This window comes from Phyllostomus discolor, chromosome 10 (assembly GCF_004126475.2).
Source record: "Phyllostomus discolor isolate MPI-MPIP mPhyDis1 chromosome 10, mPhyDis1.pri.v3, whole genome shotgun sequence".
Classification (NCBI taxonomy): domain Eukaryota; kingdom Metazoa; phylum Chordata; class Mammalia; order Chiroptera; family Phyllostomidae; genus Phyllostomus; species Phyllostomus discolor.
The window spans coordinates 48,086,426-48,113,059 of NC_040912.2; the positions used below are offsets into that span (position 1 = coordinate 48,086,426).

The window sequence follows — 26,634 nt, forward strand, 5'->3', positions numbered from 1 at the left end:
AATCTTACATATCGTTATCCAACTGACATCAATTCACAAAGATATTACTAATGATGCTGCTTATAAACAATTCTTTATAATCTGTCACCTAGCAAATTCAAAGCTTTTAATGCTTTGTTCTGTGCTGAAAATTATCCTGAAATTGCTTAACCCTGTAATGTTGACTCAAAATGAGAGTGAAAGGCAACAAAATGGACTGTTCTAGACCTACTGTAATCTTAATGGTAATTAACTTAAAAATTTTTTAAATTTACTTTTAAAGAGAAGGGAAGGGAAGAAGGAAGAGCAATAGAGAAACACTGATGTGTCCCAACCAGGGACTGAACCTGTAATTTAGGTGTGTGCCCTGACCAGATTGAACAAGAGACCCTCATGGTGCACGAGACAATGCCCAACTGAGCCACACCAGTCAGGGCTAGTTTAACTTTTAACCTCATGACCTTTGTGTATCTATCACAAACAGAAAAATAAATACCAAAGTAAACACCAAAATATCCTGGACTCTTTGGGGAATATAAAGGGAGACCCATGTAATCCTGAAGCTTATTTTGCCTTTCTGTCCAAGACTACTACCACCCTTCCCCTGTCCAGCCCAATGGACTCCAGGTTAAGAGTCTGTATACTAGATGCTATCAACTTACTAATCCTACTCAGCACTTATAAACAACCTGCTATATGCTCAACACAGTTTCTAGGGATTTTACATTTATTAACTCACTTCATCTTCAAATACTCTTAGGTTAGCAATATTCTTATTCCCATTTTTAAAAAAGATTTTATTTATTTTTAGACAGAGGGGAAGGGAGGGAGAAAGAGAGGGGCATAAATATCAATGTGTGGTTGCCTCTCGTGCACCCTCCACCCAGAACCCGGCCTACATTCCAGGCACGTGCCCTGACTAGGAATCAAACCTGCAACCCTTTGGTTCGCAGGCTGGTGCTCAATCCACTAAGCCACACCAGCCAGGGCCTTATTCCCATTTTTGAAATGAGCAAATTGAGGCACACAGAAGGTAAGTAATTTGCCCAAAGTTAATTAGATAGAACATGGTGAAGCCAAGATTAAATTTTCAGTTTTGCTCCCTAGTATACACAATCAAGAAGTTCTGTGCCTAACTGAATGAACAGTCAATTAGAAAAGGCTTATAAAGAAAACTTAACCTGAAAGTTATAAACAAACATTTTTAAGATGAGATTAAAAGAAAAAGGATACAACCAGGGTCTCCAAAGTACTTTTTGTCTCTTTATTCCTTGCTAAATATTTTTATACTTGATCTTAGCCAAAAGGCCAAGAAGCGATCCTTGCTAAGTATTTTAAAAAGCTAGTGTGATATTCTATTTCTTGCTTTGGAAATTAATCCCATTTTGCATTGCTCATACCTTTAAGATGAAAGTTTCTTTGTAATATAACAATCAGTGCACTCTTTCTTTTAACTTCTTTATTAAGTTGGTTGCATAAAAGGTATATTCTCATACTGACAATTCTTGTCATGAATAAAATCAACAAAAATAAGGCAATAGCAAGATGTGCTTCACAAATAAACAATCAAGTGGTCAGAATAGGAAATCTGGCCCTGTACAACAAAAAGATTAAGAAGCAGAATGTGAATAAGCCCTGAATTCAGAATATACTTAAAGACACAAAAAGCACAAACCATGAAGATGAGCAGGTATAGGATAAACCTAAGTAGCCAATAAATACAAAGAAAAATCACCAACCTCAACAGCGATCAGATTAAAAAATATCAAAGGCTCTTGTTTATGATGCACAATTCCTTAATCATCCATTTGAGAAATCAGAATGAACATTAAGAAACATGAAATCTGAGTTGCATTTATTTTCACAATATCAATGCTAAATTCAAAATAGCAACTTCATTGAAACTAAGTGTCAAAATGTTCCAAAAATAAAAGGCAATCTTAATTTTTTAAACTTATGAGTAGGGTCTGCAAAAAAAGTGGGTTATTTTACCCTGCTTTCAAGGAGAACAGGTCTCATCCTGCACTTAAGTGGTATGAGTAACCAAGGACAGCAAACAAACATCACTAAGAGTAATGCCCGTACATATCAAAGTATCTTGTTGAACCATGTTATTTCTTCTTATAAAGCAAGTCTATTATATTAAACATGCAGCATAATGGAAGCTTACATCTCATGTGACAGAATTACTAAATTAACTATAAATCTATTAGAAATTTTCAGCCCCCACTCCCAAAATACTTTAGCATACCTGTAAAGTACTGAAGGTCACTTAGAAAAACAGAAGTAAAATACATATGCGGTCTCTGCAATTAAAAGCTTTCATAACACATAAACAATGTTCAGATATAAATTCTGAAATTCTGAACTAAATGTTTATTTCTAAATATGATTTATGTAATCAAGACTTTCTTAACCAGATAGGTCACAGCTATATCATCTATACAAACTGACAGTAGTGTATATTCCAAATAGAGATTTTCTTCCTATTATAATATGATAATATAACTCTTTTCTGAATGAACATATACTTCAAGGCTTAAGGTGTAAACAACCTAGTGAAGAAATTAATGTTCATTTAAAAATGTATCACTTCATAATAGGCCCCTGAATTTTCAAATTTACATGTGAGAATACATTTACATCTTAAATTTCTAGGAAAGGCACAGGCTTTATGTAAAAAAAGCAGCAAAATTTTAAACCCACCAATTTATTGAAAAAGTCATTACTTTTATTAGAAACAAATAATGTGTCTCAAGGTGTTGGCAACAGGTCATAGTATAGATGTACATTTCATACAGTGTACTTCTCCCTGTAATTATATTCCGGAAGGAGGTGGAATACCTCCTTGGTTGTGGGAAGCAGAAGTATTTGATGGACTGTGTAAGCTCGTCTCCTTGTACACAAACCATGCATTTCCTCCCCAAAGTATCATATTCAGAAAGCCGAAAATCTAAGAAAGAGAACAATAAACATTAAGGTCTAATATCTTCTTAAAAATCATAGCCATCTTAGTTTTCCTTTAAATATTTAACATTTCCAGGCATTATGCCATTATTTCATTTAAAGTTTAAACTACATATGAAGTGGAATAAAAAAGGAAGACTTTACATTTCAATATCAAATTCAGATATATGACTTATTCCTAATGAAATTAAGCTAAATCTCTAAATCTGTAACATATAAAACCATGACTAGTGGTTTTGTATTTCCTATTTCCCCACCTATTACCTACCATCCTTTCTACTCCAACAACTGCAGCCAGAAGAGAAAAGGAGTCAGACAAACTTTATTTCACATCTCACATTAGTCAACCTAAAAGAAATTAGTCCTCCCAGCTATAAATCTGACAAGATGCAAGTCTCAGAGATGAATAAACTGAAGCTACCTTATTTTCAGTTTTTTCTAAATACAAGAAATGTAATATATTCTTATATTTATTTAAAAAAATGAAGAGTGGGATAAGAAGCTTTAAACTATTATCTGGTTGGCCTTCTGAAGACCAAATGTTTTATTATCTCTTTGCATATTTGTGTACAGAAAATTTCTGAAACTGTCCATCTCAGATATTATCAATAAATTTTTAAAAAGTGACTTTTCAATTACAAAGTTATAAAGCAAAAATTTGGCTAAATTGGTTTATAAGGCAGTGCTGATTTTACCCAAGACTTTCTGGAAAAGACACGAGACCTCCTTAAATATAATATAGTCTCTCCTTTAATATTATATTTAATAATATATTTATCTGTGTTTTGGTAGAATAGAGGACTAAAGAATATATACATTTTTATAGAACTAACTTTTTAGGTCATTTAGGAAACCATAAAAATATTACTTTCATAGACTCAGAGCGAGTCCAATTAGAGAACAAGCTCTCAAGTCAGATGTGGTTCAAACCTTGGCTTGCCAGCTTACTAGTTGTGTCCACTTGGATGAAGTAATATGAGCTACATTTGTTTCCCAGCTGTAAAAATGAAGATAATAACACCACCTCCCACATTCCTCTTAGGATTGCTAGATAATTTAACATACGAGTCTAATGTTCTTAATGTAATACCAGCATAGAGTACCTTTCAGATAAAAGTATTATCTAGTCAATTTCAATGAAAAGAAAGACTCAATTCTGATCTTACTCAAACCTGTTTCCTAATTTTAAAGAACTTTTCTTCATTGTTATGAAGACTATATAGTGACCAGGATTCTGACTGCTTAGTAAAAATAAAAACCAACATACCCAGAAATCATTAAAAGCTGTTGTTTTCTTAAATTACTAGTAAGGTTTTTCAAATAAGTAAAATAAAATATTTTATAAATACTGCATACATACCACAGATACATTTAGGGATCCCATACTAGTCACAGAGCCAAAATAACACGTCACTTTTTGACAGGGTTTGAGTTCCTGGACAATATTGTGACCAGTAGCTATTTTAATATCTGTAAGAGCTTTAGCCCAGGCTGAGGTGCTCACCAGCCACAAGAAAGTGGCAACAAGAGTAACAACAAAGTCCTAAAGTAAAAAGAAGTGTGAATTAATAATGAACAGTTAATTTAAAAATACTAAATCTAAATCTATAACGAAGGAAATGAAGTTACAATGAATCCCATGGTACTGAGAAATGGTCTTCATGATACACTTTATAGAAAAGGGCATAGTCAACATCATAAACATTGCTGTGTATTATCACTAGCCGAATCCTGAGCTGCAACACTAAATAAGACTTAATCATCTCTTTAGGAGTAAAAGATATTTACACTAGAAATCAAGGTTCACATAGCCCTTACACAACCATACATGAACCACTCACTCCCATGCTCATACTTTAGGACCCTGCTATCACCAATAACTGTCCCTCATGTAATCTCTACTTCAGTAACCTCACTCCTCTTTCCTGCTCCCTCCCTCTGGCACCCCAACCTCACAAGTACCTCTTGACCCCATCAAGACCTACAATCTGATCTTACCACTTGTTCACTGTCTCTCAACCTCACATAAGCTCTCATTTCTCTCCTTAACTTATATTCTAAGGTCCTCCCTTACATCCGTTGCATATACTCTTTGCTCCCTTACCTTTCTCCTGCTTTTTCAGATTGTTCTGACAAAACTAACTTCAGTTAAATTTAATTCTCTGTGATACAGACAATGAAATGGTGGAAAGCACATATCCAGAAGGCTTGTCTGTTTGAATTCATGACCACAAAATTTTAAGAATGCTCATTATAATAAGAAAAGAACAAGAAAGAAATCTCTCTGAAAATACCTTACCCTAGTAATTTTCTACGGAAGTCTTTGCTACTTCTTACATTTCTAAAAATAGGACTGAAGCTTTTTAACATTTTGGATAGTTTTTAATTTTACTAACATGAACAAAGAAAAAAGTTATTTTTAATCTATTCTGTTGGAAAACCAGAATTTTGTCAACTAGTATTGTTACAAAGATCTAAAAGCCACTTTTTAAAATATGCATTTGTTATAAAGTGTAAGTTCCACCTTGTTTGGTCTTCCTTTAATGATCAAAGTGGGAATAATGTAAAATTTGTATCTTTTAATATTTTTTATACATTAAGCAAGGCTATGAGTTTGTATACAACTGCAGCAAAACTCTCTCCAAGCTCAGGAATGGGTTCTAGAGCTTATTCCAGAAGTGTTTTGTTCTTAAAATGAGTCTGATTAGTTTTTAACTACTTTTGCCAGCCTGCTCTTAGTTATTTATTTAGGATAAACACCAATGACCACTTATGAGAAATAGAAACTGTGTTACATATATAGCTTGTCTACCTGGCCAAGACACTGAATAAAAATCTTGTGGTTAGATAACCAAAAACAATATGATTAATTACAAACATGGAAGGTATTTGCATTTTGCATTTGAACTCTCCACTGTTACTGGACCTCTTAAAAATGCAGATCAAAAAGAGAAGGACAGAAACACTACAGCTTAAATTTTTGCAACAAGGAAATCCTTTCCCTTTTGCTGCTGTACTTTTGCGGCAGGTAGACACTGCCTAAACACTTGCTAGAAATACAATGCCTTTTGGAGAATTGATAAATAGTGTATATGAGGTTACTGTATGTTAAAAATGGTATCTCTGAACTAAAGTCCACAGCTTTGACTAATATATATCAAATCATCTTGATTTTCAGGTTTCTTCCTTCCAAATTCATAATTTAAAATATGCCTTTTTTTCCCATCATGATTATTCTTTTTAAACCTACTTTGCTGATGGCTTAAGGCATGACATTCTCAGACTTCAAAAACTTTTCTCAAAATGATGCACAAAGTAACCCCAGGGTGAGAAGTGGGGGGAATGTGGGGCTCTGAAGATAGCCTTTGTCCTATTCAGAACTCTAGTTAAGATGCAACATGCATTCCTGGAGTTCGCAGTTTACAATCTGCAGCTGCCCGTGGCAGCCCTGCTCCTACCAATAATCAAGGATATGATTAATAAGCGAGTTTTAGGATTTGAGACAACTTATCTTTGTTTGATTTTGTTTTACTGTATTTCTGATTCTCCATATGGCCTAGAGCCCTTAAGCTCCTGCTACTTAACACAGAAAAGTACTACATTTACTTAAAAAGGGAACTAAAGTTGATTTAAAATATCGTAATTGAGAAGGTCTTAAAAACACCTTAGCAGAAGATTGAGAACTCTGCTAAAAACGTATATCCTCATTAACAAACAGTACTTTAAATGTCATATTTAGCTATATTTAAAAATGTGGGTATCTCAAGAAAACTTTTTTACATTTATATGTTTAAATTAAAATGAGAATTCAAAATTTAATTTAGAAGCTGTAAATTTTAATTTAACTTAAAATTTGTTGAGATAATGACACAAGGCAAGAAATGTCTTCATTTAGAATTTAAGTTATAAAGAATTTTAACAAAATACCTGATCATCACAGTTTCTTTTTAGATAAGGCTTTAAAGTCCAGAAGTTAGAGATTCCTAATATATAATTTTTGTTGATTAAGCATTGCAAATAGGTAATGCCTAATTTTTTTGAAAGGCACTTAACAACCAAGAGATATTTTATGAAAGCATTAGGTTTAAAAATCTCTTCTCAGACATAAGAAATAAAATAAATATGGATGAAAAAAGATTGTTTAACTCCTTACTTACCATTTGTACTCTTATGATCCAGGCAGCAAAAATTAAAAAATAAGTAAATAAATAAAACCTGTTATCTTATTTGATAATTTGCTTCATAAATAACTAGAGATGACCAGTAACACCTCTGTTCTCCTTTCAAGTCAGTAACCCTAATACTACCTTTGTACTTATTTTCCTGTAGTGGAGGTCCAGCTTAAACCCATAGATTACTTCTCAATAATAATCCTCAACCAATAATCCAGGGAAGATTCTACCAACTAAATATTAGAAATTATTTGAAGCCAAGAAAGGTGCTAGGACTTCAAATCCAAATCCTCGTTGCCATCTAAAGTCTCCAAATTAGCTCATGAATGCCACTAATGACAAATTCTATAATTCTTATAGAATTATTTGGATCAGGTTTTAAATTAAGAAATTTAAACCAGGAGTCAGCGAACTTTTCCTGAAAAAATGCCAGACAGTGAATACTTTTGAGCTTTATTCCAACTACCTAACTTTGCCACTGTAGCATGAAAGCAATCATAGACAGTATGTAAATGATGGAATGTGGCTGTGTTCCAAAAAAACATTGAAAAAAAAAAAAAAAAGCAAAAACATTAGGACCTTGTTGGATAGCTCAGTTGCTTAGAGCATCTTCCCAATATGCCAAGGCTGCAAATTCAGTCCCCAGTCAGGATACACACAAGAATCAACCAATGAATGCATAAATAAGTGGAACAAGAAATCAATGTCTCTCCCTGCCCCACCCCCTTCTAAAATCAATATATAAAATACTAAAATGACAACAAAAATGAATTAGATTTGACTTGTGGGCAGTAGTCTGCTGATTCCTAACTATTAACCTCAATAAGACATTGTAGAGGCATAATGCGGGTCTTTGAGAAGAGAGAAAAAAGGTAGAACTAGTAACACAGTTAAGAGACTACTAGTATGGATAGCAATTCTACTTATTTTCTCTGCTGCTTATAACCTAGTATGCTCTATCACATATTTGAATTTTCCCCAAGTGAAAACCATTTAAAGTCTCCAAATTAGCTCATGAATGCCACTAATGCTGAATTATATAATTCTTAGAGAATTATCTGGATCACATTTTAAATTAAGAAATTTAGACCAGGAGTACAGAAAAAGTACTGCAAACATACTAAAAAAAATTGACTTAAACATGATAATAGGAGAAAGCTCAGGGCAAATAGGTCAAAATATGTTGAACTAGTTTATGACAAGAATTTTTATTTCCAGTGTAAGGACATCTGAATTTTACTTCAAGTATAATGTATATTTATCTTATACAAATTACTTTTGTATAAAAAGAAAGTAATTACTTACAATCATAGGAAGTTTTCGATTATCCCGATACATGTTTATGTAACCAACATAGACCAGAAGAGCAGCAATGCAGTACAGGAAAATAAAGACTGCGAACGTAACATAGAACTGTGCAGAAGAAGAGTAATCTCCAAGAAGGACATAATTTTTCCAATCTATATCACACACATTTACCCTTGGAGGTGCCTGAAATGATGCTTGATTCAACCTATTAAAAAGGTTCAAATAAGTTTATGAATTACCTGGACTTTCCCAACACAGATAGAAATATGCAGACAGAGTATTGAAATGACATTTCAAAAAGTACTCCCCCAATACAGGGTGGGGCAAAGGGAGGTCTCCAGTTGTTTTCATGCAAAATAATACAATAATTAATAAACAACAATACAAGAATAAACTGTGTTTCATGTACTCACAACTGTAAACCTACTTTTGTCCCACCCTGTGTATCAAAAACATTTTCCTTTTGAAAAAAAGAAAAATTAAAATATTTAAGTAAATTAAAATTTTCATAAATCATAAATTATACCTGGTAATTGATTTGTGATAGGTTGAAATCAGACAGAATTTAAATACTTATACAAACCCAGATGCTATCTTCCTGCAATAAAATTTTAGCAGATTAAGAGAGCTAATACAAAATAATTTACAATTTGAGACATGATATTCCATTCTAGAAGACAGAGTCTATACGACTAGCTAAGAGAGCTAATACAAAATAATTTACAATTTGAGACATGATAGTCCATTCTAGAAGACAGAGTCTATACGACTAGCCAATGAGTCATGAGAGCCAATTATAATAATTCACATTTTAACCCTGGATTTAATTACTCACTAACTTCACACTGTCTTTTAATTTTCCCTATCTATAAATCACAAGAGCACTTATTGCTAAAGATGCAGTAACAGTTCCTTGTACAGGAAGTTTATAAGAGAAGGGTTGGGAAATGGCGAGGCAATAATACTAAGCATTTACTATCTAACATATCTTTAATGTAAGATTTCATTTAATCATCAAAACAAACTTAAAAGGTAATTTTCAATATACTGGACAGAAAAATTGAGTCCTAGAAGGTCCAGGAAGTAGTTTGTAAGTGAACGAAGCTTTATACCCTGGCTTAATTAAACACAGGACATATTTAATAAACTGTTCAATGAATACTAAAGTCAAACAGAAGAATTCACAAAAACACAATATTCAGTTTGAGAGTAAGAAAATAAAGTTTTATGCTAGTAAAAGAAGCAAAAGAAGTCACTTCACATAAATAAATCTATATCCTAAAACTACATCAAGAACACTATTATTTGGGAGTGGCAAATACATGAGAAATCTGGAGTTTTCGTAAGCTGTGTTTGCTTTCACATCATGGTTTTTCACACTATGGAGATAGGGCAGTTTCTGTTTTGTTTTTTCACTTCTAGTCCTCTGTGGAATGATAGAATAAAAACTTCAAATAATAGTTTCTAAATGCTTACTCCTGTTTTCTATACTTATTTCACCACAGACCAGGAAAATAGTTTACAGACAGGCACTGGTCTATGTACCACAGAGTTTGAGTAGCAATGATCACTATTTACAAATGAGAATGCAATTTAAAACTTTCTATCCCCAAGATTAATTTCTGGAAATCTTAATGAGTCAATATGAATGTAAAGAGTTGTTAAACCATACAAACAAACAAACAAACAACTCACCTGAATGGATAAGCAAAAGGAGCTGTAACTGTTTTATTCTCAGGATCTTTAGGACATTTCACTAGAATTTCTGTTTTCCCCTTATAACCTCCACAGGTGGCAAAAGCAAAGATAGCAGAAATCTAATCAAAGTAAGACAAATGAAAGTGGGGGGGGGGGGGGGAGAGAAGCATTATTACACCCAAAACATGGGTCATTAAAACTTAAATTATTATTAAAAACTGGCTCACTAACATTATAGAATACATATTACAGAAAATACAGAAATTCTTAATATAAATTCAAAGGTAGATGGTAAAAACATTTAAAAATTTACTTGCAACTCGCAACAAATGTGATTTTATCATCCCCTGAATTAATATAGAAATTAGTATACCAGCCCACATAAAAATTCATTTGCTCCTACACCACATGTACCTACTAAATATTAGTATGAAATTCAGAGGAAGTCTTATTTATTAGTATCAAAATCAAAATGAGTAAATTGGAGATATTTTTATTTATAATAAAAAGGCAACTATAAAACCAAGAGACTGTATGCCAAAAAGGGATGCTATTTCATGAGCCTATGAGGTCTCATTGTGGCTATCCCATATCTCAAAAAGTAGCTGGAGATTTGTTTCTGTAATCATGACACACACACACACACACACACACACACACACGTAATGATGCTCTCTCAAATGCCATCCATAACATAAAAAAATCGAAAGCATTCTAAATGTTGACAGGGAACAGATAAATTATAATTTATCTCATACAATGAAACATTGTAGTCATTAACATGTTAGGAAATAGCTAAAGATACAGAAAAATGTTCATTACATATAAAGTTTGTTTAAACAATGCATTGTGTGTGTCCACATCTCTGCATTTACACGCAACAAAAACTAGAAAGGTTATGCATCAAAATTTTAACAGTGGTAACTTCTGAACAGAAGCTAAAAGATAATTCCTTTTTCTATTGTCTTCTAAATTTTCTACAAAACAAAAAACAAAACACACTACAAGAAACCCAGATATGATATAGTGACCAAGAGATCAATCTTTCAGCAAATGCTAATGGTTCTATTTGAAAATATACTTGGGCTCCAGCTGGGTGGCTCAGTTGGTTGCAGTATCACCATGTACACCAAAAGGTTGTGAGCTCGATTCCTGGTCAGGGCACATACCTAGGTTGCAGGCTTGATCATGGGTTGGGGTGCCTATGGGAGGCAACTGATCAATGCTTTTCTCTCCCCCACCCTCTCTAATATCAGTAAAACATATCTTTGGGTGAGGGTTTTTTAAAAAGTTCTTATTTATTTTTAGAAGGAGGGGAAGGGAGGGAGAAAGGGGGAGGAAAACATCAATGTGAGAGAAACATCCATCAGCTGCCTCTAGTACATGCCCCAACTAGGGGCTAAACCTGCAACCCAGGCATGTGCCCTGACCAGGAATCAAACCAGTTACCTGTCGCTTTGCAGGACAGACACCCAACCAACTGAGCCATACCGGTCAGGGCTCCTTGGGTGAGGATTAAAAACAAAAACAAACAAACAAAACCAAATATATATATGGAATCAGATCACTTCTTACCATCACCATCACAACATCCTGTTCTCAACCACTATTGCCTCTTGCCTAAATTATACATTAAAAGCCTTCTAAATTGATCCTGCTTCTGTTCTTGCCACTGCTTCAGTCTATTATCAATATATCAGCCAGAGTAATTTTTTAAAATATAAGACACAAAAATCTTATCTTCTGCTCAAAACTCTCTAATACCTTCTGAAGTTGTCTCTGAATAAAAAACAAAGTTCATAAATGGTCTACAAGACCCATTCCTCCCTTAATATTTCTGACCTCGTGTTGCTACCTTTCCCCTGACAAACCTCTTTACATAAAATGGTCTTCTTACTATTCCTTAAAGATGTAGGATAAACTCTTCCTCCAGAGCCTTTGTAATGGCTACTCTCTCTGTCTGGAGCCCACCCTTACCTGTTGCCAAATGCAGTCAGAAAATATTAAATGGAAAATTCCATAAATAAACAATTCATACCTTTTAAATTACATGCCATTCTAAGTACTGAGATGAAATCTCGTGACATCACACTCTGCCTGGGATGTGCATAATTCTCTCTGTTCAGGGTATCCTCACTGTTTCTGCTGCCTACCCATGGGTCACCTATTAGCCTAACTGGTTTTCAGATTCTGGTATTACAGTAAGACAGTGTTCAAGTAACCCTTATTTTAGTTAACAATGGCCCCAAAGCTCAAGAGTGGTGATGCTGGCAATCTGAATGTTGAAGAGAAGCCTTAAAGTACTTGTAACACATGGTCAGAAGATCAATAGCCTCAGATTACATCACAGTGACTAACTACGTCTTTCACCTCACTTCATTTCTCACATATACAGTGCGTCTCACATCATTACAAGAAAATGGTGAGTGCAGTCCAATAATACATTTTGAGAAAGACCACATTCACATAACTTTTATTATAGCATATTGTTGTAACTGTTCTATAGTTGTTAATCTCTTACTATGCCTATCTTATAAATTAAACCTTATCAAAGGTAAGTATATATAAGAAAAAAATACCTTATCCGTGCCTAATTTATAAATTAAACCTTATTATAGATATGTATGTATAAGAAAACATACCATATGTAAGGTTTGATGCTATCCATGCTTTCAGGCATCCATCCACTGGGGGTCTTTGACCATATTCCTGGGAGATTAGGGGGGACTACAGTACATGGTTCACTTCCTACTTCCCAGCTCACTCTTATGATACGACCTTGTCAGAGAGGCCTTTCCCTAACCACACTTTATTAAATAAATGTCCCCAACTCCATACTGCCTATTACTTTCATGCTGCTCTATTTTTCCTCCATTGTAACTACCACTGCCTAAAAGTACTTAAATTTTTTTGTCTGTTTTTCCTCTTTGAATTTGTAAATTCAAAGAGGGCAGGGACTTTGCTTTGCTCAAGATCACAGATGTCCAGCAAATTCATTCAGTGCAGATCTGATATCAAAGCCTATTCTGTTGAACAGAGGTATAATGCCTTCCATGGGTCCAGGGCCTTGAATCCAGCCATAATCATGTTATATACCTATCAAGGGATTCCCACCCCCCTCAAGAAGAAGAAATATAAGAAATGGAATCTGGTTACAGATATAAACAGTCTGAGGTAATGTCCAGCACACAGTTAGGAGTCTTCAGTTAAAAGTTACTAGGTAAAGATAGAATGATTACTCTCTCGGTGTAACTGAGCATACATACACAGAGTGAAAACAGAAGGTCAGGAAATAAGTCAGGGGCATGTGCTCACACTTAGGATTAGAAAAAAAAGAAACATACAAATTAAACCAATGGAACAGGAGAGGTCAGAAACAGACTTGTGTACAAGGACAAATTATATCTAACAGAGCTGGCACTGCAGACAGATCACCAAGGAAAGGAGTGCAGGACTTTGACTGCAACCTCATGGGAGACGCTGGGCCAGAACCACTCAACTAAGCTGCTCCTGTATTACTGACCCACAGAAATGGTGAGATAATAAATGTCTATTATTTTAAATGCTAAGTGTGAGGTAATTTGCTATGTAGCAATAGATATTTAACACAAAGAAGGACTGTCCAATAAATGATCTGGATGGACTAGATACTTAAATGTAAAGTCTTTAAAATTTTTAAAGACAATATAAAATATTTGTGACCACAGAGAAGGAAAGAATCTCTTAAGATTAAACAAAACAAAACAAAACATTATGGTTAAAGCTTGATAAACCCAATTACAGAAAGCATTTTTTTTTACATCAAAAGTCAGCTTTTGAACGTAAAACAAGCTACAAACTAGGTAAAGGTATTTGCAATAATGTCACAACAGATTAGCGTCTACTTAGATCTAAGAGAAACTTGCTCATGTGTACTACAGCACATGCCTAAGAATGTTTATGTGACATTGTTTATAATATCAAAATACGGGAAAAGGGGAAGCAATAAGAATATAAATAAAATATGGTAGTATACACTTCCAATGGGAAGTTATATAGCAACAAAGATATATGAACTACAGCTGCTCACTTCAACATAGATGAATCATAGAAACCAAATGCTCAGGGAAAAATGTTACAGACTACAACAGAGTATGATGCCACTCTTTTAAAAGCTCTGTTTACTTGTCCTCATCACTCCCACCACTATTTTTGTTCAGGCCCTCACCATTTTTCACTGGGACTAACCCAACAGACTCCTCCTCTCATTTCTAATCTCATTCTTATTACCATTCATCTTCTATAGTGTGTGCTCCAAAGCTGCAGTGTCTCTAGTAAGGTTGTCACACACTACACGTGGCTATAAACCGTCTGAATTGAGATGGCTGTAAATGTAAAATATACAATGGATCACACAGATTTAGCATACAAAAAGTAAAACACCTCAATGATATTTGTTTATACTGATTAGTTGTTGAAACAATATTTTGGATATACTGGGTTTAGTAAAATATATAATTAAAATTAATCTCACCTGTCTCTTTTCACTTTTTTAGTGTGAATAGTAGAACACTTAAAATACTACGTAGCTTGCATTTGTAGTTTGCATTGTGTCTCTATTGGGCAGAGCTCCTTTAGTGATGTCATACTGATCTGAAGTAAAAATCTAGTCATGCCATCCCCGTTTAAAGGGATTTCCTCAGTGACTTTCCAGACCTAATTTAAGAAAAGCCCCAACTTCTTAATTTGGTATAAGAAGTATGGCTGAGGTAGCCTCAACTCTATCTTTCCAGATTTATGTACACTATACTCCCTGGCAGGTACTGTACACTGTCACACTGTACTACTTATTATTCCTGAAACACACAATGTGTTTATGTCTTGGATGTATATGTTTCTTCTGTCAGGAACTGTCCCACCCGTTTTCTCTACCTGGCTTATCCTTTAAGATGCTACCCAATTTCGTGTGGTAGAACTATTTGTCTTTTTGGCCTGCCATAGACTTGGGTCATTAATTCTACCATAAGCATTTCTCCAGTGTATCTTGCTTTGTAAAAGAAAAACCAACTCCAACACAAAAAGAACACAAACTAGTCTCCCACTTAATACAAAAATCAGTAACTAAATGGCATACTGTACTACAGCTTTTTTTTTCTCGAACTATCTTTATTTTTCTCTTGACAGACTGTCTTATCTTTGCACTTGGTCTTACACAGGATTTTTGGTGCCTCCCTGGCAGAACGTCTGGCACATGTAAAATGCACATTAAAAAACTGTTTAATTAAAGAAAAAAATCAACTTCCAATGATCTACAAATAAAAATCGTATTTTGAGTCTTATGTAACCATCATTTTGAAGCTGCCTCTTTGTTAGGAGGATAAATGTCACATTTGAATTCAGGTTTTTATCTTACGGAAAAAAAGGATGAGGTACACACTTTTTACTATATGGAAGACAAAACAACCTGAGGGTAAATTATCCAACTATCTAACCTCTCTCATTCTATTTTTATTTAGATTTGAAGGGCTATACTGGGTGAAACCTGGCCTGCAGAATATATTTATGCGATCTTTCCAGTATTCATAAAAAAATGTGAATTTGTTGTCATTATTTTAATATCAGCACACTGTACAGAAAAATTTGGATATCCTGCTTTTCCTGGCTGTAGGGAAACTGAAGATAAGGCAACATCAGACTTATAGTCCAATAAAGCAAATCAGGTCATGTGCTCCCCAGATTATCGCACCCTTCTCTAGTGTCTCAATAACTATCAAGATGTATGTTGGGGTTTACAAGGAATCAATTAACTTATACTGTTGTTTTTTGTCTGAGCAGCTTGTTTCACTCATTTGTATGCTTCATGAAGGTGGTTCTTACGAGCACTTCAGTGTCTACTAATCTAAAATGAAGAGCAATGCTATGCTAATTTGTATATCTTTGCCACCTGCGAAATTCATTTTCCATCCGGCTCTATCCCATGAAGACTAAAATTGCTGACATGAAATTAATTCTTCCTGTACAGTAACAGTAAGAATCCAGGACAAGATGACAACAAACTTCTCTTCAGGTCAAAAAGGTTCTATATTCATTATGACAGCCTTAAGTCATCAGAGAAACAACTCTACTTACCTCTCTGCCCAATAAACCTATACCAGCAACATGACAGCTCTCTCACTAATTTAGAGATCTGTAACTTCGGAGTTAATATTACAGCCTGATTCTCTAGAAGACTACTCTCCAAAAAGACTGCAGTACTAAGTGGTGTACAAGAAGAAAACATTTGACCTACTTATATCTACTTTTAGATTTACACAAGGAATTAAAGTTTTATTAATATATCACTGAAACCCATGCTGGGGCTGTATGTCAGAGTCACATGTTAACACAGTATGTTGGGTGTCCTGAAGGTACGGAGCGTCCCACAACCTAAGAACAGACAGTGATATCTTCACCTATTCTTTCACTTCCAGTGTTCATGTATGACAATATGAATGTACCTGGCCAAGTGCCTTTATGGAATAAACTATCTAGTTTAAAAAAGCCTTCACAAGATAAACAGATGGCTTAAAAATATCTTCAGAAACTAAACTAATAATACAAAAACTCATGTCCAAGAGAGAAAACAGAAGCATTAATACCCTATGTGAGCTATATTCACCGGTCACATTACAAGGTGAAAACAGACTCCACTTAATCAGATCACAATAAGGTGGGGTGGGGGGGGAAATCAGATAAGTATCTGAAGTACAGATTTAAAAATATGAATGAAATTTACCTTGAGTATTTCATATGCCTTAAGATACTCACATGGTAAAATATGCATCTAATCTGTAGATGCATTTTGAGGCTCTGTGCATGAAATAAATTTTAATGTCTGTAAACCTATTAACTGATAGGGATTCATGATAAAAAAGAAAAGTTTGATGATTCCTAGTATTTTCAATAAGTTATTTATCCTACAGTCAGAGCCCCAATCCTTGCCCCTATTCCTGGACATTGCTCCACACACTAAGGGTTCTATTGAGGAACATTAGTACTCATCTAATTTTTGAGTGTCTTTTGTATGTTTCTATTTGCAGGATCCTCACTGCTATTTGCTTTCATCATTAATCTGATTATCATCTACTTAAATTTCTTTCTGTCCAAGAGTTAGTTTAGGAAAATGATATTATAGTTTAAGAAAATGAAATATATAATTGAAATCTCCAGAAATAGACCTAGAAGTATATTGTATGCATAAGTTTTTAGAGCAAAGCCAAATATATGCTTTTACTAAAACAAATGATCATTTAGAATTTAAAATGAACTATCACAGCATGTTTGCCTTAACTATCAGTAAGATTAGAGCCTAGAGCCAAGGTATTTATTTTTTTTTTAATGAGTCAAAGTCTGAAGGATTTACAGAAGATATTCATTTTTAAAAACATTTTGTTATTGATGCTGGTATTTTAGTTTACTTCCACTGAGCACTGAACAAAGAAATCAGTTACAAAGTTTTATCCTTCTACTATCTCCCTGTTTGTGAAATACAATCACAGAAAGTTCTAAACAGACTGTTAGTATAGTTCTATAACCCTTAGGAATCTGCAGCAGGAGAAATAAACCTGAGCTCCTGCTGAAATAAATAGTGAGAAGTTTTTTGTTAACTCTTATTACATGTTGAAAACATCTTTATGTCACCTTTTTTCTTAAACATCTGTTAACCTGAGTATGAAAACAGAAATCTCTGGGGAATCAAAATATACTTATTTTAAAATCATTTCAGATTGCTCTATTATTTTTATGTCTTTTGGAGTGAATCACTATCCTCACTGCTGACTTGGCTGGTTGTCTTGAGGTGAGCCTGTAATTTCAAAGAAAGCTAGTAGTATTTGTTGCCATTGATATAATTTGAGTTTTAGGTGAAAATAGTTTTCTTTGTGTGTTTTAGGATATTTTAGAATGTAGGCTCAACTTGAGAGAGTTTGCTATTGTCCCCTTTTCTTTCCCTGTCTAGTGGTTTCATAGTCATCTCTCTGTCTGGTAGTTTAATGGTTGTTTCTACCTGGCCTTCTGTGTCTGTCAGCCCACAAACAGCACATGTTAGAATGAAGCCCCACCCCGCCCCACTACAAGAGAATATTTGCCATCACAAATCCAGACCCTAAACTGGCAAGTGGACTGATTCAGGTCTCTGTTTCCAGGCTGTATCTCTTCCCCAAGTACTCAGCTCTATTAAGGTTTATTTTCCAGAGATGGGAAACAGTCCTTCTCCCACCCATATCTTCTGTTCCACTTCTGGTCCCCAATGACACTTACCTTGTATGACAACACCAATCTCAGTTGTCGTCTGTGGACCCCTGGAAGTACCCAAGACCCTTGTAGGAAATACATGAGGTCAAAAATATTTTCACTATATTACCAACATATTATTTGCCTTCTACACTGTGTTGACATTGCACTGACTTAAGCAAAGGCACTGGTGGGTAAAAAAATGGCTGGGCTTTGGTAACAATCAGCAAAACCATCAATCTGTTATGCACTTGCAGTTTAAAAAAAGTCAGTTTCACTTACAAATGCTTTTGATGAAATAGTAAAAATTATTATTTTACAAAATCATGACATTTGACTCCTCTTTAATATTCTCTAATGAAATAGGATATACAAATACTTTCACTGCACACCAAAATACAATGGCTGCCTCCAGGGAAAGTATTTAAACAACTGAATTGTATGCTGAACTAACATTTTACCTGGAAAGAGTAAGTAATAGGCAAAATACAGTTATTCAGACTTGGATATCTGGCAGATATTTTTCTAAAAAATGAATGAAGTGACATTTTAACTTCAAGGAAAACTGGCAAGATGTGTTGCCAATGATGTGATTCAAGCTTTCGAGTGATTTGCGTCTCGTGTGCCCCCAACTGGGGACCTAGCCCACAACCCAGGCATGTGCCCTGACTGGGAATTGAACTGGCAACCATTTGGTGTGCAGGCCATCACTCATCCACTGAGTCTCACCAGCCAGGGCCATGATTGTTATTTTAAAATAAATAAATGTTTTTAAATGTATCAGCTTAAATTTCTAACATGTTAAATACTGATTGATATAACCCACCTAAACAAAAGCTCCTTCAGGTCCGCAGCATTTAAGAACATAAAGGACTTCCGAGATCAGAGTGTTTGAGAAGCACTATATGGAAGCTTCACTCTGCTATCATAGGTTGCTACTGTATGTGTCTGTGTGTTCTGAACATAGTGACAACACATGTATTTTGTCTCTGAAAATTCGATCCAATCTACCCCATGCGTTCACAATATAAATACTGAGTGGATTCCAGGTGGTAAAAACAGAGAGCAAAGGCATGAGTCAATAGGTCTATTTACAAGCTTGAAGTGTAGAAAATCCTGGTGGGCACAAAATGCTGTATGAAATCCTTTCTCCCTCTCCATAATAGGGGAGGGAAATGAAACACAAATGGCAGTGTTAAGGCAAAGGCAAGTTTCCTAAAAAGTAGTCTGTGTTACATACAGATAGCCTAAAAATGTAAGTTAAGCAAACTGATGAGACAAGCATCATTTTATATATGCCCCCAACCCCACTCTGCAATACAAACAGTTTATATTTTCTGGGGTGCTCCTCTGTGCCATATTGTAAACCACAAAATTAGAATAAAACATGGTTCCTGTTTGCAAAAATCTTATAGTCTACTTGGGATGACTAAACTTTGAATATTTTATATAAACTATTATGTATTTCTGGAAGTTTGTGGTTTAAAGAAATTGATATATGTAATTCTCAAAGTGTTGCAAATTTTCTTATGGTTTTTCATAATAATTTTCCTGGATAATAATTTATCCCAAAGTAATGTTTTTAAAGGCGTAAGTATAAAATCAGAAAAAAACTTCAAACTTGATAAATTAACCAAGAAGATACTACTTATTTTAACTCCTAAAATTGTATTATTAAACATGCTTCTAACAAACAAGAAAAAAATTTACTCCAGATACCTTGTTTTTGTTTTTTAAACTTTAATTTTTTGGTAATCATTTCAATCATTTATTAAAAGACCAATTAGAAACACAAAGGTAAATTATTAAAATGACTAACCACAGATTGTTAAGAGTCCTGGATGTTTTAACATTCATGGGATACTAGGTAAATTAGTTAATTTCTCTATAAACTTCAATAACATGGGGATAACAATCCTCATTAAGTTGTCAGAGGATTAGACGAAAAAAATACAGGTAAAGTCCTAGCACATGTACTGTACTGAAGAAATAAATCATAATAGTGAGAATAAAGTTGACCAACACCAACAAAAAAATATTCAGAGATGGTTAATAATTCTAACATTCAAGTTCTTTAGTCTGATTCCGTATGCACGCCTCAAACAGTAGTATCCCTTCTCTAATTTTGTGTGAATGGAATTAGAAAAGCTTATTACTTGGATTCCTTAAGGGCTAAAACATCTGTTCAGTGTCTACCCTATGCAAGAATAGCATCAAAAAAAGCCAGTGTTCAATATTAAAAGAAGATATCATTTTAATGAAAAACTCTGATCTAAATAGTAGGGATAACTAAGTATAAAGAACTAAATTAAAATTCATGACAGAAATATTAAAAACTTTAAAAGCTACTTTGATAAAATTAATTCTAGACTATTACTTCCTTGTTTAACTCCTACACATGCGGCCTCTATTCCTTTTTTTTTTTAATCCTCACCTGAGGATATGTTTATTATTTTAGAGATAGAGGAAAGGAGGGAGGAGAAGGGAGGGAGAGGGATAGAGACAAAGACTGAGATATGGATGTGATGGTTGCCTCCCATACATGCCAGATCTGTGATAGAACCTGCAACCTTTTGGTGTACAGGACCTGCCCTCAACCTACTGAGCCACCCAGACAGGGTGGGGCATCTATTCTTACCTATATTTTATATTGTCATTAAGACAGGCTGCTCAAGGCAGGAAAACATGTTGGAAGACAAATGGAAAGCATACAATATGCCATTTCTAAAGTTTAAAATATCTAATAGAGAACAGTGATCTTGAAGGACCAGGAAATATGTATGTCACTCATACAGGGCTCAATTCTATCCACCCTCTGGGTCTAGTCTTTTAGAAACACAGCATCTCAGTTTTGGAAAAAAACAAGAAATGTTCAAGTGCATTATCATTATTCACATATTTATATATTAATTCAATCACTGCAACAGTCCTGTATTGATAGTCCCATATAAAGGTAACAAAAATTCAACTTTTACTGAATTACACAAAGAGAACAAAGGCAATGCCACTGCCAGGCACTGTACCTAGGGGCCAGGAGTACATTAAAAAATATATAAGAAAAGCTTAAATTATATATATCTTTACACATAAATAATATAGTAGCTGCAGTTTAGAAACAAAGTGAAGATTCATCTGCTTCACCAACTATATTTTTATTGCCAATAAGTATTTACATCTTAGCATCTTGCCTTCATGTCTATGAGACATTCAGATTTGTAATCCCTGAAAGGTACATATTATCAGGTTACATATTAGTCTAACATCATCTAGAACCTTGCTAGCAATAAGTTGATTTGAAGAATTATTCTTTTAGTTATATGGTAAGCAACCTTTATCTAGATTTTAGATTTGTTTCCAAACTTATTTACTGATTATTTCTAGAGGTAACCCTGCACCCAACATAACCAAATCAATGACTTATCAAACTTTTAAAAAAAAAAATCCTAATCCAAGGACATGCTTATTGATTTTAGAGAGAGAAGGGGAGAGGGAGGGAGGGAGGGAGGGAGGGAGAGAGAGAGAGAAACATCGATGCCAGAGTGAAATAGCCATTGGTTGCCTCTCACATGTGCCTAGACTGGGCTGAACTTGCAACCTAGGCATGTGTTCTGACTAGGAATTGAACCCAAAACCTTCTAGTTCACAGACAATACAACAATCAACTGAACCACACTGGCCAGGGCTGAAACTTGAATAGTTCACTCAAAACACATTTAAAATCTCTACAGCCCTGGCTGGCATGGCTCAGTTGACTGAGCACTGGACTGGACTGGGGAGCAAAGGGTTGAGGGCCAGGTCCCCAGTTGGGGGCATGCAAGAAGAAACCACACATTGATGTTTCTCTCCTTCTTTTTCCCTCCCTTCCCCTCTTTCTAAAAATAAATAAAATCTTAAAAAACAAACTCTACAATGGGCCTTTTCCCTCTAGAACCTTGTTTTATCATTCATTCCCCTCTCTGCCTGTTTTTAACCTCCAATAATTCTAATTCCAAGTCTCTTCTCTACAGTGGACAAACCCATTCAGTCTTTCCCATCTTTAAGATGGGTTACCACCAAATTTCTGCCATCTTCAAACAGTGGTTTATTCTGTCTTCACTTTCTTAACATACATCTGTTCAGCCTACTACCATTCTGGTTTCTGATTTTATTAAAACTGTTCTTCCTAAAACCATCAATAGCCTCTTGATTAACAATACGCAAGGGTATGTTTTAGCCCTTATTATAGTTAACTTCTCTACTATACTTGATAATATTGAGCACTCTTTTCTTAAAATTCTAATATTAATGCCACGATGTTTTCTCCCCATCTTCCAAACCATTTCTTTCCTCCTTTGCTGGCAGATATTTGTTGAATGTCCAGCTCATATTAATCTTTTAAAATATAGGTCAATATATCTGTCTATATAGTACCTCCACTTCTATGATCTAAAGAGACCACAAACTTAATACATCCAAAACCTTATTTATCTTCCACCAAAAATTTGCTTCTTTTTCTTAGTGATCTATCTTGGATACTGCTGCCACTACTAAGCCAAGTGAGAAATACGGCAGTCATCTTAGATTCCTGCCCTTTCTTTACCCTCCAGATATGTTCTAATTTACATTTCTTTTCTCAATTCCCACTACAATTAATTTTAGGCCTCATAATTTCTCAAGCAACAGGTTTCCCTTTCAAGTATGACCTTCTCAATTCCCTACACTGCTGGCAAAATGAGAATTTCGAAAAGGCAAATGTAATCGTATCATTAACTTGTTTAAAATTCTTAAATGAGTGAGTCTCCATCCTATGGTAGGAATTCTGGGTTTGAATGGAAGCTACCCAGTAAACTACCAAAAATTATGTACCCTGCACAAACACATTTTCCTAAGGAAAAGGCCCGGAGGGTTAAGAACCACTGGCAGATTAAAAAAACTCCACAAACTATCCTGCAAGCCCTTTGAAACCTTTCAGAATAATTTCAAACCATACCCTCCCTCCCAGTCAATGTTGCAGGCAACCCCAAATACTTGAAGTTCTCAAACAGAGCTACACTGCTTCAACTTTTCACACCACTGAAAATAAGATTCCCTTTGCCTGGAAAGTCACTCCCCAGTGAACAAGTACTCATCCTTCAAGTGCTATTTCATCTGTGAAATTCTCCCTGGTTCCTCTAGGCAGTTGATTTCTCCTCCCTTTTACTTACTACATCTTGACTGTACATTTATTATAGTACTTATCATATGGCATTTCATATTTGTTTGCACATCTTAACAGTTCATGGGGAAAAGACAATGTTTTATTCATGTTTGTATGCTAGTGCTTAGCACAGCACCTGTATATAACTCATACTCAAATATTTGTTGAACACTCACTACACCATTAACAATGAATAATCTTCTCATAAAAGGTTCTCCTGTGTGATAAGTAGTTCAAAATAACACTAGCATTTCCTTAAAAAGCTTTAAAAAGGATATTATTCAAAACACATCAGACTATAATCACTAGCAAATTTACTGCTCTTTTGAAAATACTAAGACAAAAGTCAAGTCTACATCTTAATAAAGACAATATAAGCACAATATAAACTACTGCCTCTTTGTGCAAATGAAAATTTAAATTATAAATTTAACTATAATCCTCAATGCAACTGACTAGCTTAGTTAAATGTGATTTTTCTCCTGCAATTTAAAATTTTTATATATTCAATTAATAATTTATATTTAAATCTGGACCTAGGTTTACAGAACCCTAAGTGTATACAATTATGTTTCTTTAAAATAGATATTTGTGTGAAATCAGCACGATTTCAGCTTTCAGAAAACACCACGTGAAACCTTGGGGAAAAGGTAGGTAGGAAATCAGATTGAGTACCCATTAAACAGAGAATCTGAGTTTCTGTGTTATTTTAAAGAAACATCCTGGGTAGGTTATTTAAAACAGGAAATCGAAAGTTCTTACTCTTCACCACTCTATCACTAAAATACAGGGTTAAAGAATTAAATGTAAATTTTGCTCACTACACGCTGGATACATGCCAGCTGCCTACTAACGAGCGCCTGAAAATCACCACTAAAATATGTATGAGGCCATGCAGTCCGAAGAAAATCCGCAGTGCCTGGTCTATTTCCTAACTCCCCCAAGTGACTTGATCATTGTCAAGGCCGAATTAATAAGTCTCCTTTGATGTTAATGATTGAGTGTTCCCAGGAAAGGACTAAAAGCTGACCACAGGCTGTTGCTTGGAAATACTTAAAACAAACAGTGATGGCGATTCCTAGCATGTGTTGAAGTGAATCAGGCTGACAAGACGCGTTTTGTTAAAAGACCTTTCCACCCCCCGCTCCTCGCGTCTCCCGCTACCATCCCCACCAGCTTCCCTGACACACTGATTATTTTTATCCATTTTTAACTTGGAGCCAATCTTTAAAACAAATTAATAAGAGGGTGCTCGTCAAATCACTTCGACAAGGCACAACTACAAAAGCTTTCGAAGGAGCAGCCTCTCCTCAAGTCAGCACCGGACAGAAAGGCACGGGCCGGCCCTTTCCTCAGGAGGCGCAGAGGGAGAGCGGCCCGGCGCACGACTCCCGCCCGCCGGGTTTCGGTTAGACTGCAACAGGAAGTTTTCTCTTCCCTTGCGGCAAACAGGGAAGCCGAAGAGAAATTTGAACTCCCACTTCCTCGGGGGCACCCAGAGGTGAGCTTCAGTGTGGGAGGGCGGCTCCGCCCGGGACACAGGCCGCCTAGGGGCTACGGATTCAACGCCTACCGCGGCGTCCCCGCCCCGCACGGGCCCAGGCCGCGGCCTCTCGCGTCCTCCCCGCCCATCTAGTCCCGTCCGGTCCCGGGGATGGCGGAGACTTCGGAGCCAGCTCGAGCAGGGCCGCGCCCCCACTCCCGGGGCTCCCCGCCTCCTCCCCGAGGGCGCCGGCCGGCGTGGAGCGGATGCGGCTACACTCACCCACTCGAGGACCTTGATGAAGCCGAGCGGCTCCTTGAGCGGGTTGAGGTTGAGCTGGAAGGAGGACATCCTCTGATGGAAGGAGGGAGAGACAATCAGGACTGCAGGGCGGAGGAGGAGGGGACCAACGAGACGCAGCGGGTCGGCGGCTAGGAAGGGCAGGCGGGGGCGGGCTCCGGGAGGCGGGCCCAGGAGGCCGCGGGGCGGGGCGGGGCGGGGCAGAGGCGGTTGAGCCACTGGCCTAGGCACTGGGGCGGAGACTGAAAGGGGCGGTGGCGGTACGCGGGGGAGGGACAGCGGCTGAGAAGGGGAAGAACCTCCCAGTGCCGCACCTGGCGCAGCCGGCTGATCCGCTGGCGAACCAAATACTTGTTGGACGCCATGCTGTGTGTGCCGCGCCCCCTAGCTTGAAATTCGACCTCCGGCGCGCCTTCTTCTCCGCGCATTCGAGCACCCATCCCCGCGTCTGCGCAGCTTGGGCGGCTTCCCCACACAGAGCTGTATCTTCATTGGGCTCCCACCTTGCAGAACAATCGTCTTACACCCGTTTCTTTTCCGAGTTCCCAACATTTTAATGGATTAACAAAATGTTGGTGGGGATGCAGCCGCGTTTCGAAGCTGCTGTTTGAGTCCTTTTACTAAAATGATGGAGAATTAGTGCAGAACAACAGAATTTGGGCGACCATGATGTAGGTATCTCAGAAGCGTCATTCACCAAACATTCTTAATCAAATAACTCTATTGTCAGAGAGTTATTACTGGAGTCAGGGTTGAAGGTATAGAAGAAAGGCTATACCTAATAGTAAAAGGCTCCGCCAACAAGCTACACTTGACCCAACTACTCACCTCTCCTACCCTGCCATTCATGTCTTCTACTAGAGACATTCTTGGTGTCTTTGTATAGAAGGCTAATCCTGCTCACCCTTCAAGATTCAGCTTAGGTGATACTTACCTCCTGGCATCTAGTTACTACTGGAAGCCTGAGGTAGTGGTCTTACTGGCATCCCCAATATCTTGGAAGTTTATGGAGAGCTGGAATGATGGCTTAATGGTGTATGTGGGTTGTAAAGTAGTTAACACCACATAATCAGTAAGTAAGGAAGAAAGGAATTTATCATAATAGAACCTCAATGCCAACTTCCAAATACTTGCGTACATGGGGGGGTCTGTCCAGAAAGTATCCAGCTATGTACGGTGAAAAATAAAGACCTTTGTTGAAGGAGATGTAAGAAACGTTATTCATAGGACAGTGATGCCTCATTTCCCTTCAAAGTAGGCACCTTGGGGCCTCACACAGTTCTCCCACTCGCCATTAGCTG

General features: G+C 36.2%; 1 protein-coding gene across 3 annotated transcripts; it reads right to left on the reverse strand.

Annotated features, from left to right (window-relative positions):
• Nucleotides 1–1,423: 1,423 nt before the first annotated feature.
• On the reverse strand, nt 1,424–25,487 carry SYPL1 (synaptophysin like 1). Of its 3 annotated transcripts, none has more exons than XM_028525492.2 (5): nt 25,316–25,487; nt 10,122–10,243; nt 8,424–8,631; nt 4,307–4,489; nt 1,424–2,932 (listed from the first exon to the last, which is right to left on the reverse strand). In XM_028525492.2, the coding sequence occupies exons 1-5, from the start codon at nt 25,382–25,384 to the stop codon at nt 2,798–2,800; spliced, it is 717 nt and encodes a 238-aa protein (XP_028381293.2). In that variant the 5' UTR covers nt 25,385–25,487; the 3' UTR covers nt 1,424–2,797. The 3 variants fall into 3 exon arrangements, with proteins under 3 accessions (XP_028381293.2, XP_035866662.1, XP_035866661.1); XM_036010769.1 differs by lacking the exon at nt 10,122–10,243 and adding an exon at nt 7,104–7,113 and having other exon boundaries at nt 25,316–25,469; XM_036010768.1 differs by lacking the exon at nt 10,122–10,243 and having other exon boundaries at nt 25,316–25,468.
• Between the last annotated feature and the right edge of the window lie 1,147 nt (nt 25,488–26,634).

Bases quoted from the DNA above. Each gene is read 5' to 3' on its own strand.
- SYPL1 (XM_028525492.2), bottom strand. From the start codon at position 25,384: ATGTCCTCCTTCCAGCTCAACCTCAACCCGCTCAAGGAGCCGCTCGGC. The intron at 4,490-8,423 runs GTAAGTAATTAC...TTTTTACTTTAG, and splicing joins ATCGAAAACTTCCTATGATT to GACTTTGTTGTTACTCTTGT. The intron at 2,933-4,306 runs GTATGTATGCAG...TCTCTTTCTTAG, and splicing joins GATCCCTAAATGTATCTGTG to ATTTTCGGCTTTCTGAATAT.